General features: G+C 41.6%; 1 protein-coding gene across 1 annotated transcript in view; it reads right to left on the bottom strand.

Annotated features, from left to right (window-relative positions):
- The window catches only part of SETBP1 (SET binding protein 1), a 153,850-nt gene that overhangs the window by 34,476 nt on the left and 107,350 nt on the right, over positions 1-12,024 (bottom strand). The window contains exon 3 of the mRNA XM_069963249.1: positions 8,333-11,756. Within this exon, the coding sequence (XP_069819350.1) occupies positions 8,333-11,756 (3,424 nt within the window). The remainder of the gene's footprint in view (positions 1-8,332; positions 11,757-12,024) is intronic.

Genomic DNA, 12,024 nt, shown 5'->3' on the forward strand with positions numbered 1-12,024 from the left:
ATATAGGATTTTAGCTAAGCTGTGATCTGTGTGTACTGATCTTCCAATAGCAATCAGCAGAACTGTGAGTTCTGCTCTGGGATATAATTCACCATCTCTGTAATACAGGTATGGCAATATCACTCGACCTTTAGGGTACATTCACACATTAGTTTTGAGATTAAAATACAGCCATAGGTAAAGATGGGAGAACCTATGTTTTAGGTGATCTGGTAGCTCAGCATAGAAAACCATAAAATTTGGCTATCACCCAAATAGATAAGAAACCGGTAATTTGATTCTGGTTGAATTGCCTCATCCTTGTCCAGTTTTCGTTTAATTCACAAGACAGTGGAGCCCTCTTTTCCCACGATGCTTCAAACCCTATAGGAGCGCAGTTGTGAGCGCTTTACTCTTCTGGCAAACACATCTACAACTCTAAGCTGCGTAATGGTTTAACAAATACCACCTCTACCTCGAGAGGTTTCTGGGACGGCTGCCACTTTTTCACACCTGGCTGCTGTCAAAATATACAAATTAAAAAAAAAAAAAAAAAAAGTGTTGATCGGATCAGCTGTAGTTTGTAGCTGATATTTGTTTTATTTATACATTATGTCTCTGTGGAGAAATATTAACGCCATTCCCGAGCAAAAAAAAAAAGAAAAAAATCACTCCACCTTCCTAGTTATCCGAGGCCTGTGACTGGGGACCCGTTTCCCGCTATTATACAAATCTATACAGGAAAGCTCCTTGATCGTAATTACTATTCTCCCTTGACACCTTGGATTGTCAACGTAGGTTATACCAAGCTGGGATTATGCCAAATGAGTAGCGCAGCCATAACATACCCACTTGGTTTCACGGAAGCCATACATATATTTGTAGTATAGAAAAGCAATATGTACTAGGTTTAAAAAAAAACAAAAAAAAAAACAAACATATTCTGTCCTTTTTGGTATTCAGGATATTATCATCCCTCATCTTGACTATTGTACCATCTGTGTATCTCATCCACTGATCCATCTGATTTCCTCGGCTTCTAATTTCAAATTTGGAGAACAAAATTCAGACTATGAAGTTTTAATCTTTAAAGGGGTAGTCAGATTTTACTGGTCATAAAAAATATTATACAAAATTACCCTGGAACTCGCAACACCCATTCCATGGAATTCTGATCCTTCTCTGCTCATTTCTTCTCATATCTTCTCAGACAAAGAGAAAGAACAGGACTCCACCTCGTCAAAGGCGTAACTATCAGTGTAGCAGCCATAGCGGCTGCTATAGGGTCCGCCAGCTTTTAAACCACACATCGAGAAAGGTCTCTGGATCTAAATATTAATATCTCTTGGAAATTTAGCAGCTGTCAGCAACCTGGTGCAAAAACAACACCACCCCCGTCCCCAGATTGTATGTGGTATTGCTATTCAGCTTCATTAACTTCAGAGGAACTAAACAAAAAAATTACACCCAAACTCAGTAGCTGTTTCTGGAAGAAAACAATCATATTTTTGTAATCCTGGATAGGCCCTTTAAGGCGTAGGATAACATATATTTAATATTATCATTAGAGATTAGCAAACCTTTTAAAAGTTCGAACCTTAATCAACCACAATGCCTCAGGGTCCTTCTTCATCGTTCCCATCCCAGAGTCTTCTTCGGTGAAGGCCTGCTCAGCCAATCACAAGCTGACTAGGATGGAACAGCACCGCGGTCTGTAATTGCTGAGCGAACTGTCACTCTTGTCTCAGGAGTGACAGCCTGCTCAGCCAAGGCTGATTGGAGTGGGACAACACCACAGACTGTGATTGGCTGAGTGTCACTCTAGAGACATGACTGACAGCCCGCTCAGTCAATTACAGGTTGAGGTGTTGCCCCATCCTAGTAAGCCTGTGATTGGCAGAGCGGGCCTTCACCACAGAAGACGATGGGATAGGACCAGAGAGCCACCAGCAGACACCGGGGGACCGCGGACAGATGAGAATGTTTATGTATTTCTTACATGAACGCGCCATCTTCCTGAACCCCTCCAAACTTTACAGAAAGTTCAGTAGCAAACCGAACTGTTACCAAAGTTCGGAACAAATCTGGGTTCGGCTGGCTCATCTCTAATTATCATCCTTGGCACTTAACAAAATATCATAATAAAACGATGCACCTTAAAATAGAAATATAGGACAGCTATCGGAGTTCTTGCCGCCCACAAAGCTAGATGTGCATACTGCTAATACCCTTTATGATATCAGAAGTTAAGGAAAAAAATTGCTCTGACTTTGGTCAACTAAGACCATTGTAAGTACGATAAGGGGAAAAAATCTTGGCAGAGCTCCATACGCTGTCCAGCAGAGGCGTGTAAGTTTCCTTGTCTATATAATCTTTTATGTGGTCAACACTAAAAACATTGACGGGAAATAATGATCACGCTGGAAGGCGAAGAGTTCAGCCAGGATTATATATAAGCAAATAAGCTGGAAAATAAATGTATTATTAGAGCCAGATAAAAATTTTTTTTAACTAGAACTAGAACTACCATTATGGACACCAGTGTAGCTTCTTTACACGTAGTAATTTACCACCAGGAAGCTAGCCGTACTGGTTGTCAGTCACCGAGGTATAACAGAACCTAAACCTAAAACTATCGGATAGGCAATGTCTTTCTTGGGTTCCCATATTGGGTTGTTTCCATTTTTCTAGGGCTTGCTGTTGAAGGCACTACAAATGGAAAGGACAACAGTTCCCATGATTCCTCTTCTCCCACATAGGCACTACATCTATAGTTGTACGCAACAACTGATGGCCGAAAGATCGTTCACCCGTCAGTTATCTCTTCTATCTGGCCCTCTATACTCCCCTATACACAGTAATGTTCAGCACGGTCAAACATTCCTTTGTAGTCTATGGGGAGGAGAGGCTTAAGCCACAGCCAGAGAGCTTATCTCTCCCAGAACAAAGGGGTCGGGAACTGATTTTTCATCACATCCGGCCCCTTTCTCCATGGATATAATCTGTCAGTGATTGGTCAGGAGAGTCCCATATACTGTACCTTATACTGAAAGCAAATCTACCGCAAGTGATAAGTACAATGGAAAAAAAAGTATAGGTTGTATTGGGACCTTTACTCCTAAATGGCCAATCTGTGTTTACCATCAGTAAGCTAGCCATCTTGGTTATTAGTCACCTAACTATAATAGAACTATGATTATGTTGGATAAACATTGCATAATATATAAGTATTTCTATAGACATATTAAATTGCCCTAAAATATAAAAATGGTCTACTTAATTTAAGCCAAATATAGCTTCTTCACTAGTTACATGGTGTCTTGTGTCCCAGAAGCAACAGCAGTAGATAACAGTCTGATGAGTGGGACTGCGGCATTGCCACAAGAGCTGACAGATGGGCCACTTTGGTCTGCATGGGCAAAATTCTTCCATCCAAATGAACAAATCTAAAAGGCAGAAAGTGGGATCAACATAGCCACCAACATCAGAAGCCAATTTGACATTTGTCTTGTTTAGAGCTTCTGAGTAGGACAGATGGGGGTCAATAGATTGGTAGCTGGATTAAAACATCTATCTTCTACTTTCATTTGTCATTGAGCTTTAGAACAAATGCAGTCGCTGTAGCCATCAATCTAGTAGCTAGATAGTAGCAAAAAATAGTCTCCCTTGGGAATTGAAAAATATCCAAAAAGAAAAGAGCTGGTCACTCTAACCAAATGACTTTCGTAGAAGTTTTCCTTTAGATATGCCATAAAAATAGCCACGTTTCATTCTAAAGACCCCCAAACACTTTCAATAACTGATGCCCGAGCGATTGTTCAGCCATCAGTTATCTCTCCCGCCTACCACCCAGCCTCCCCATACACAGGAACATTCAGTAGGGACAAGTGTTCCTGAGTTCTCTATCGGGGGGAGGGATCAGTAAGCTACAGGGAAAGAGCTCTCGCTACGGCTCATCTCTTTCTGAAAAACTTTCCATCCTGGACATTATCTGTCGGTGGTGGGTCTAGATGGCTCCATAGAAGCTAGACTGATGGCTGAATCTGCCACGAGCATCCGGTTCAGGTAAAGTCTAAGGTTTATGGGTACCCTAAGGGTGTTCTAATATTGGTTGACTTCAGTGTGTATTGACCTCTAACAGTTATTTGTTAAGTGTACCATCAATTGGTCTCCACTTAACAAGAAGCTGGAATGTCCGAGATTACTGGAGTTATCTGGAAAGACCATGTTGATAGAGCCAATAATCATTCTCCCCACCAAATCTAGTTTGATCTATCAAATGTCTATGAACAATTTTCTAAACAATTTTTTCAAACAATTGAGGTAGGCAAAATAAATCCCATCCTGAAAAGGTGGTATCACAATTTGCTTTGGGAAAGTCACCATGAACAACTAGTCTTGCACTGAAAAACATTACTGGACATATCACAAGTAGAGTTTTATAAAAGGTAGTATTACTAGCCTTATGAAGACAGACACACATGGTGGCCTCATCTACAAGTTAATGTATGATTGTGGTTTGGGAATGGGAACCTTGAGGTTTCCGAGGTTGTCGCCAATGTTCAAAACAGGAAACAAATATAAATTGAGCAACTACATAGTTGAAGTCCAAAGAGCTGAACTTCTAGGAGCATATAATATGTTCTTCCTAATAAGAATGTATCGTGTGACCAGAAAAAAAACCCTCAGTTCAGCTTTCCAACTATCCACTTATCCCAATAAACTGGCTCTCCAATTTATTGACCATTGTGATCAGTAGACAGCAAAATTATTATCTGTAGACTAATCGGTAACCATGAAGATCCCTACTGATCACATACTACTTTTTTCAATGCCTTTATCCATCTAACAAGAAATAAGGCACGACTATAGCAATTGTCACTTCTCCAAATTAAATTGTATCCTGGGTCTGCAAAAATGTGGGTGTTGGGCGTCAGTTTTGAAGGCCCTACATGCTGATATAGTCTATAAAAGATACTAAAACAGCTGAAAGAGTGCATTTTAAAGTGAATGTACCATCATGTACATCGCTGTGCTTTTTTTTTTTTTTACCTTATTGGATTGGTTCAGGGATGGCGGTGGTGGTCCTCGATGGTCTTCTCGAGAGCACCAGCCCCCCCTGGCAGGCCAGCCGGCCCACAGTGTGGTGATATCCCCTCCCCTCTATGACATGGCTCCATTGATTCTAATGGAGCTGCGTCACAGAGAGGAGGGAGTTTCGTCACACTAGGGGCTGGCGGGCCTGCCCCACAGTGCTCAGGGGCAGGCTGGTGCTCCTGAAAACACTGGCACCAATTCGAAAAAAAGGACTGTGCCACCGACATTCCAACACCGAAACATTAAGGTAAAAAAAAAAAAAAAAAAAAAAAAAAAAAAAGCAAAAAGTACCCGATGGTACATTCACTTTAAAGTTTATGAATCTCCAGTAGACCTGTATGGCGAGTGGCACAAAGCATTATGACCTCTAACCCCCACCTCCTTTTGGCCTTCTTATACAGAACTGGGGTAAAGGATAACGTGAACAACATATATTATGGACTAGTAATAAATATTACAGGCGGTGATAACCTTTTAACCCCGATAGGCTTGAAGTAAATCTGTCAACTTGAACATACTACTCTATCTATAAGATGAATGTTAAAGAAAAAGAGTCGCTGAGCAGACTGATGCATATTTTGTGGGAATGACTCAGAGTAACTTGGAATTCATTGATTTAATGCTCACTTTTAAGTCCAAAGGGTGAGTCACTCCATGATTGAAATTCTTCCCTGCGTAAGTACTGCATACACATAAGCCTGAACCCTACAGTCATCCTTCCCAGTTAAAAATCTAAAGCCGACCCTACATATTATAAAATGGTAGCGAACACAGCACATGTATTGGATTGTTAAGGCACTTGGGCAGTGTTCAGACAGGTGATGAATAGGAAAAATGGCGCCATGGGGCATTCCTAATGGTGAAGAGGGTGGGGAGGAGGAATGGAGAGGCAGTGCAAGCCTAGGGCATAGACACTATAGGCCAATTTGTATTTTTAGGAAAATAACTGCATCACCTGCATCAACGGACCCCAGGACAGATCTTGGATTAAAAAAAAGCTATCCAAAGGTACACGCTTTCAGCATACGTATGTACTGTAGGGTAGGTAAGAGAGAATACTCATATGATTGGTGTTGCCCTATAGACTTATTAAAATGCAGTTGCTATAATGAGCCCATAGGAAACTCCATAAAAAGAAATTCCAACCTATAAAGTATGTGAACCCATGTTATAAAGATTCTTATTTAATTGGTGGGACTCCACAACTGGATTGGCCTGGAGCACAGCTCTGGGGGGGATTTCTTTGCATTACTTTACCATTACCATGACTTAATGAACTAGATATTCAGTTTTTTTTTTGGGGGGGGGGGGGGGGGAATAAGAATTTGCCCTTTTTTCTATCCATTTTCTAGTTAATATATGGATACAAATTGCAAATTCCTTCCACCTTCTGCAACTTCAATCCAAGAACATGGGCAGCGGAACATTATTCAAGTCCCCAGCTCATTGTTGAACACCAAAGTCCATTTAATTACGGCTTCATTTTCACTGTAGTTTTTAATTAAGAGAACATTTTTCCAATAGAAGCAGAATAATATCTGTACAAAGAGCTATCATACAACTTGCAATCAGAAAACCAATGAACATTTTAATTGAGCTGACTTTTTTTCCCCTGAAAACATTAAACGACTTAAATTAAACATCGTCCTCGCTTTAATTATACTGAAATATAATTATGCCCTAACAGAAAATGTATACATTATTTTAACTATCCCCTACCGAGGAACTTCACTACTGTGCAACTTCTAGGGTATTAGACTTGGTTATATGCTTTCCCTCTAATATTACAGCTTACATAGTGTATACTCTTTGCCTAGGTATAGAACACATCCTATAATAAGGTGATCAGCATCTGTGCTCGGTCTCGGACTGGGGTATCTAGGGCCCACCAGAGGAAATGGTCCTGCGGGCCCACCAATAAAGAACCAGTGAGAAAAGACATGTCAGTCAGTGTTAATGCAGGTTCTAAAGCTGGAGGCCCACCGGAGGATCATCCGGTCCTCCGGTGGGTAAAGTCCGACACTGTCTGTGCTATCACAAACATGATTATCGGTGGCTGAGGAGACATGTCAGTCAGTGTTAATGCAAGTTCTAAAGCCGGGGGCCCACCTGAGGATCGTCCGGTCCTCCGGTGGGCCAGTCCGGCGCTGTCTGTGCTATCACAAACATGATTATTGGTGGAAGTTCGGATGAGCTTGGGCATGCTCATATCTAGTAGTCATGAGGAGAGCAGTACCTTTGTGTCTCCTCCTGTACATGACATTGCTACAGATAGCTCTGTCAATGATATAGGCACAGATAGTACGGCCTCCCCATCTCTCTGTATAAAAATGTATGCCTATGATAATGCCTCTTTGGCCCTCCTTGTTAATAACATAGGCACTTATAGTACTGCCTCCTTGTCTCTTCATATAAAAAAAGGATGTTTATAATACTACCTTTTCAGCTTACCCTGTAAATGATATTAATAAAGATAGCACTACAACCTATAAATGATGTAGGCACAGATAGTGCTGTCTCCCTATATTTCTGTATAAACAATGTATGCCTTTAATACTGCCTCCTTGACCCACCTAGTAAATCTTGTACCATCTTGTACTATCTTGTACATAGGTGCAGATAGTACTCCGAACTGTAAACAATGTAGGCACAGATAGTACTGTCTCGCTATGTCTCTGAATAAACAAAAGTATGCCTACAATACTTCCTTCTTGACCTACCTTGTAAATCCTGTGCTATCTTGTACATGGGTACAGAAAGCACCTCCACCTGTATATGATGTCAGTGTTGATAGCACTGCCTCCCTGTTTCTCCATACAAAAAATGTATGTCTGTAGTACTGCCTCTTCGGCTCACCCTGTAAATGACATAGGTACAGACAGTACTTGTACCTGTAATTGTGTAAATGATATAGGTACAGACAGTACTACCTATCTAAAAAAAAACATATGCCTCTTGAACTGCCTCTTAGGCCCACCCTGTGAATGATATACAGTAGGTACAGATAGTGCTCCCTCTAAAATTGCTGCCTGAACCACGAATCATTGCGATGTTCCTGGTGGCTTCTCCCCACCAAATCAGACTTGTTGATAGATCTCGGCCTATACACAAATGGCCAGAGATCTATCAATCAAGGCTAGTGGGGCAGGATGAGGCCCCTGGGGTCCACTGTGATGGCAGCATGAAATAGATTACATGTTCTCTTTAAGAAAGTAACAGTCTTAAATTGTAACAGTGATATAAGAGAGGTTCTTACCAGATCCCAAATGATCAAAAGCACTCCTGTCCTTCTTGTTCATTCGAAACGACTGAAGGTCTTTCTCTCTGTAGGACCCAAAACCTTCAAATGTCCTTCTCTTATTGCCATTCAAGTCCCCATCCCTCTTGTCATTGGATGAGCTCATTTCCACAAACAAGTCCGAGGAATCTGATCTGCCATTGCCATTGCAGTCATTTCCAGAATATCGTTTCAAACAGTGATCAGGCTCATTGGTTAAGTCACCTTTATCTTTAGATTGAGTCAAGTGCTGACCATCCGAAAGTGACAAAGAAGAAAGCGTGTCCACCTCGAAAGAACTCTTTGGACCTCTTTGTCCAGTTTCACAATGCTGGTGCTTCGGCCTCTCTTTGTGTTTGCTTTTCTCACTCACTGTGAAAAGGTCCTTGCTAGAGGAGCTGAGCTTCTCGTTTGCCACATGGCTTGAAAAGCTTGTGGACTTGCCTGAAAAGAGACCACTGAAATCACTGTGTCCTCCAAGGATACGTTCATCCTTATGCTTGTGCTTATGTTTGTGTTTCCTTTTGTGAAGTCGGCTGCTTGAAAGTCCTACGGCTCCAGTCTTGGAAGGAGCCATGTCCCCCAAGCCCATGCCTACTGATGTCGGCAGGTGAACGCCATGTTTTGTTTTATGCTTGGCGACAGTAGGCATCTTCATATGAGAGGATGTATGAAACTGTGGTGGTGGAACAGAGGGCCTCATAAACGGAGAAGTTGCCCCAAGCGAGTGAGACAGATACAAAGGAGCTGGATACTGACCATAATAACCAAGGTTCATCATAGGCATTGATGTGTAAGGCATTCCATATGGTGCATAGTAACTTCCACTGGGAATAGGGTATCCAAACCCTTGCAAAAAAGGCACCTTTGTCATGGTGTCATTGGTTTTGGCAGGTCTACCACGCTTTTTCTTTGATTTCAAGTCAGAGGTCCGGCGAAGGTAGAGCAATGGATCATACTGGATATATGGCACTGGGTAATAGTGATCAAAATTAATCCTGAAGATACTGGGATAAGGGTTTTCATGGTAAAATGTGTAACTTCTGTGGGAAATTCTAAAGACTTGAAACTTGTTTATAAGGTCTTCAAGATCTGCAAGAAATTGAAGATTGTCCCTGTTCGGCAACCCTTTTCTCTTTCTCTTGTGCTTTGGCTTTTTAACACTTTCATGGACAAGGAAGTTTTCGACAATGAGATGTTTCTGCCGGTGACCATGCTTGCTCTTTGTGCTGGTTTCAGATTGTGTAACCTCTGGATTATCCAAGGTACAAAAATCAAAGGAGTACCTTCTACGAGACTCTGAGCTCTTCTCAGCTTGATCAGAAGTGCTGTTGTTGTCCGTACCAATGCCACTGTCACTAGGGATGGTTTCTTCACTGTGAGATTCACTGACTGGTGACAGTGTGACTTCTTTTAAGGAACTGATCTCACACAGGTGGGAAGGTGAGTGAGCCATCAATCTTGGCGGCGACAACTTCCAGGAACTTCCGTGTATTCCTTTCGGTGTTTTTGTTGGAAGAGCACTGATTGGCTGAAGATTTGGCATAGTTTTTAAATCTGAAAATATTGTATCAGTACTGGCAGGACTAAGGTTTCCATTAGAACCTAAAAGCTGAGTTGTAAAACTGTGAATAGCTGCTGGTGAAGATGCCACAAATGACTGAAAATTGGAAGGCACTGCTTGGTTTTCGGGCTGGCTAGAAACAGGCCTGGTCTGTTTAATGGCTGTTCTACGTTCAGGTTGTTGGGGAACTTGCTCGGCTCTCGGCTTCCTTCCCCTTTTCTTGCCTATATAAATGGTTCCTCTCTTGCTGACGTTAATCTGCTTGCCTAGTCTAGCATCAAGAGTCGTGGTTACCGTTGCTATTGCATTTGTCTGTGGCTGAGATTTACATTTCAAGGCCATGCTGTTTGAACAAGACAAAATTTGGTTTAAGATATTCTTCCTTTTGAGGGTTTTCATTTTATTAATGGTTCTTATCGTCTTCTTATCCAACATTCCAAGTTTTCCAACTTTTTTGTGAAATTCTAACTCACTAAAGGATTTTTCCATAGGTGTCATCTGGACCAGTTCAGCAATACTGTGTCTCCCCTTTCGCTTCTTCATACCAGGGAATTCTCGATTGATGGGACTTACTGGACTGGTTGACGTTCCCTCATGGATTGTCTCCACAGTAAGCAACGGTTGTTTCTTTGGTCTACCTCTTTTCTTCTTTACTGGTGTAATCACTGTAAGGCTATCTGTATTTGTGTAAAGAGGGCTTGAGGGGGTTATTGGGTAAGCAGAAGGAGGATCGACTACAATTTTTTCCAAGAGGGAAGGAGAGTTTTCATGAGGAGTGTTCACCTTAGGTTTCCCACATACCCACCTTTTCTTTGCTGCAAATTTCGGATGTTGTACATCTGACATTTTAGACCGAGAGTTATCAGAAATGGCTTTCGATACAGGTAGAGTAGAAGATTTTTGAAGACGGGTCATGCTGTTTACAAATGTTTTTCCTACACTTCCATTAGCTTCTGGTAACTTAGATGGCAACTCGTGAGCAGTCATTCTACTTTGCTTGATAACTTTGCTGTCCTTCTTATTAACTTGGGCTTGTGAAGTATTGTGATTACTGACTTCATTAACTATTAACCGTGCCGAAGACTGGTCCGAGTCAGGTGCCTTTTTGTCTACAGCTGGTTTCAGAGAGGTTTTCTTTTTACGTTTGTTAACTGGTGAATCCACTGGAGTGGACTTCGGTGGCTGCATGACACACATGGAGTTCTTATCACTTTCATTAGAGCCAGATGCCAACTCTTGCTGTGGTTGGGAATCCGGCAATTTCTCATTATCCTTCTTATTTTCCACGGTATCATGACTTTTGGGTTCAAGTGCTTTTGGGCTACTTTTTGCCCGCTCAGTCTCTGCCACCTGCAAGGTTTGACTTGACTCCTTTTTACCAGGTTTCTTTTTAGTATTACCAAATGGTTGTTCTGCTGGTTCCGATGCACCGCTTTTATGGTCTTCTAACTTTGAGAGCTCATTGCCCTCGTTGTTAGAAGCTGATATAACATTGCTGCTGCCACCCTTTGGCGATGAAGCTGAACTGCTAGTTTTACCTTCCGTGGAAGCAGAGTTTTGACTCCAAGAACTGCCCATGCTGGATTTCTTAGATTTGAGAAAGGAAGAAGCCACTTCTGGGTTTGGACTCTTGGTGACATTAGGGGAGTCTTTTTTGCCAGCTTCTGCATTCAGAAATCCACTCTGTGCTAAAGGGCCAGAGTCAGATTTTGGTGACCAGTCACTATGATTCTGGTTGCTTTTCTGCTGGTGCTTTGGTTTTAAGGTGTTACTGGTGATGTCTGGAGGAACGCTGGAGTTGTAATGAAGGCCCGAATGTTTCTGAAACCGTTCATGCACCTAAAAAGAAAAAACAGAAGCCCATTAGTTATACTGTACAACAGTAATATATTGACAGCATTAATCAGTATGCATTCACTGGAGTAGATAATAGAATACAGTACTTCATCAGCTGTAGCATATCATTTATTTCTAAGAATTAGGTTAATGTCCTTCACTAAACATTATCAGAACTTTTATGTTATTATCAATGACCCTATCCAGTTTAATGTTGTACGGACCCACTGCCTGTAGCCGAACCAGTCTGATGTGTATGGGGTCATCGCAA

The sequence above is a fragment of the Dendropsophus ebraccatus genome, chromosome 3 (genome assembly GCF_027789765.1).
Source record: "Dendropsophus ebraccatus isolate aDenEbr1 chromosome 3, aDenEbr1.pat, whole genome shotgun sequence".
Taxonomy (NCBI): domain Eukaryota; kingdom Metazoa; phylum Chordata; class Amphibia; order Anura; family Hylidae; genus Dendropsophus; species Dendropsophus ebraccatus.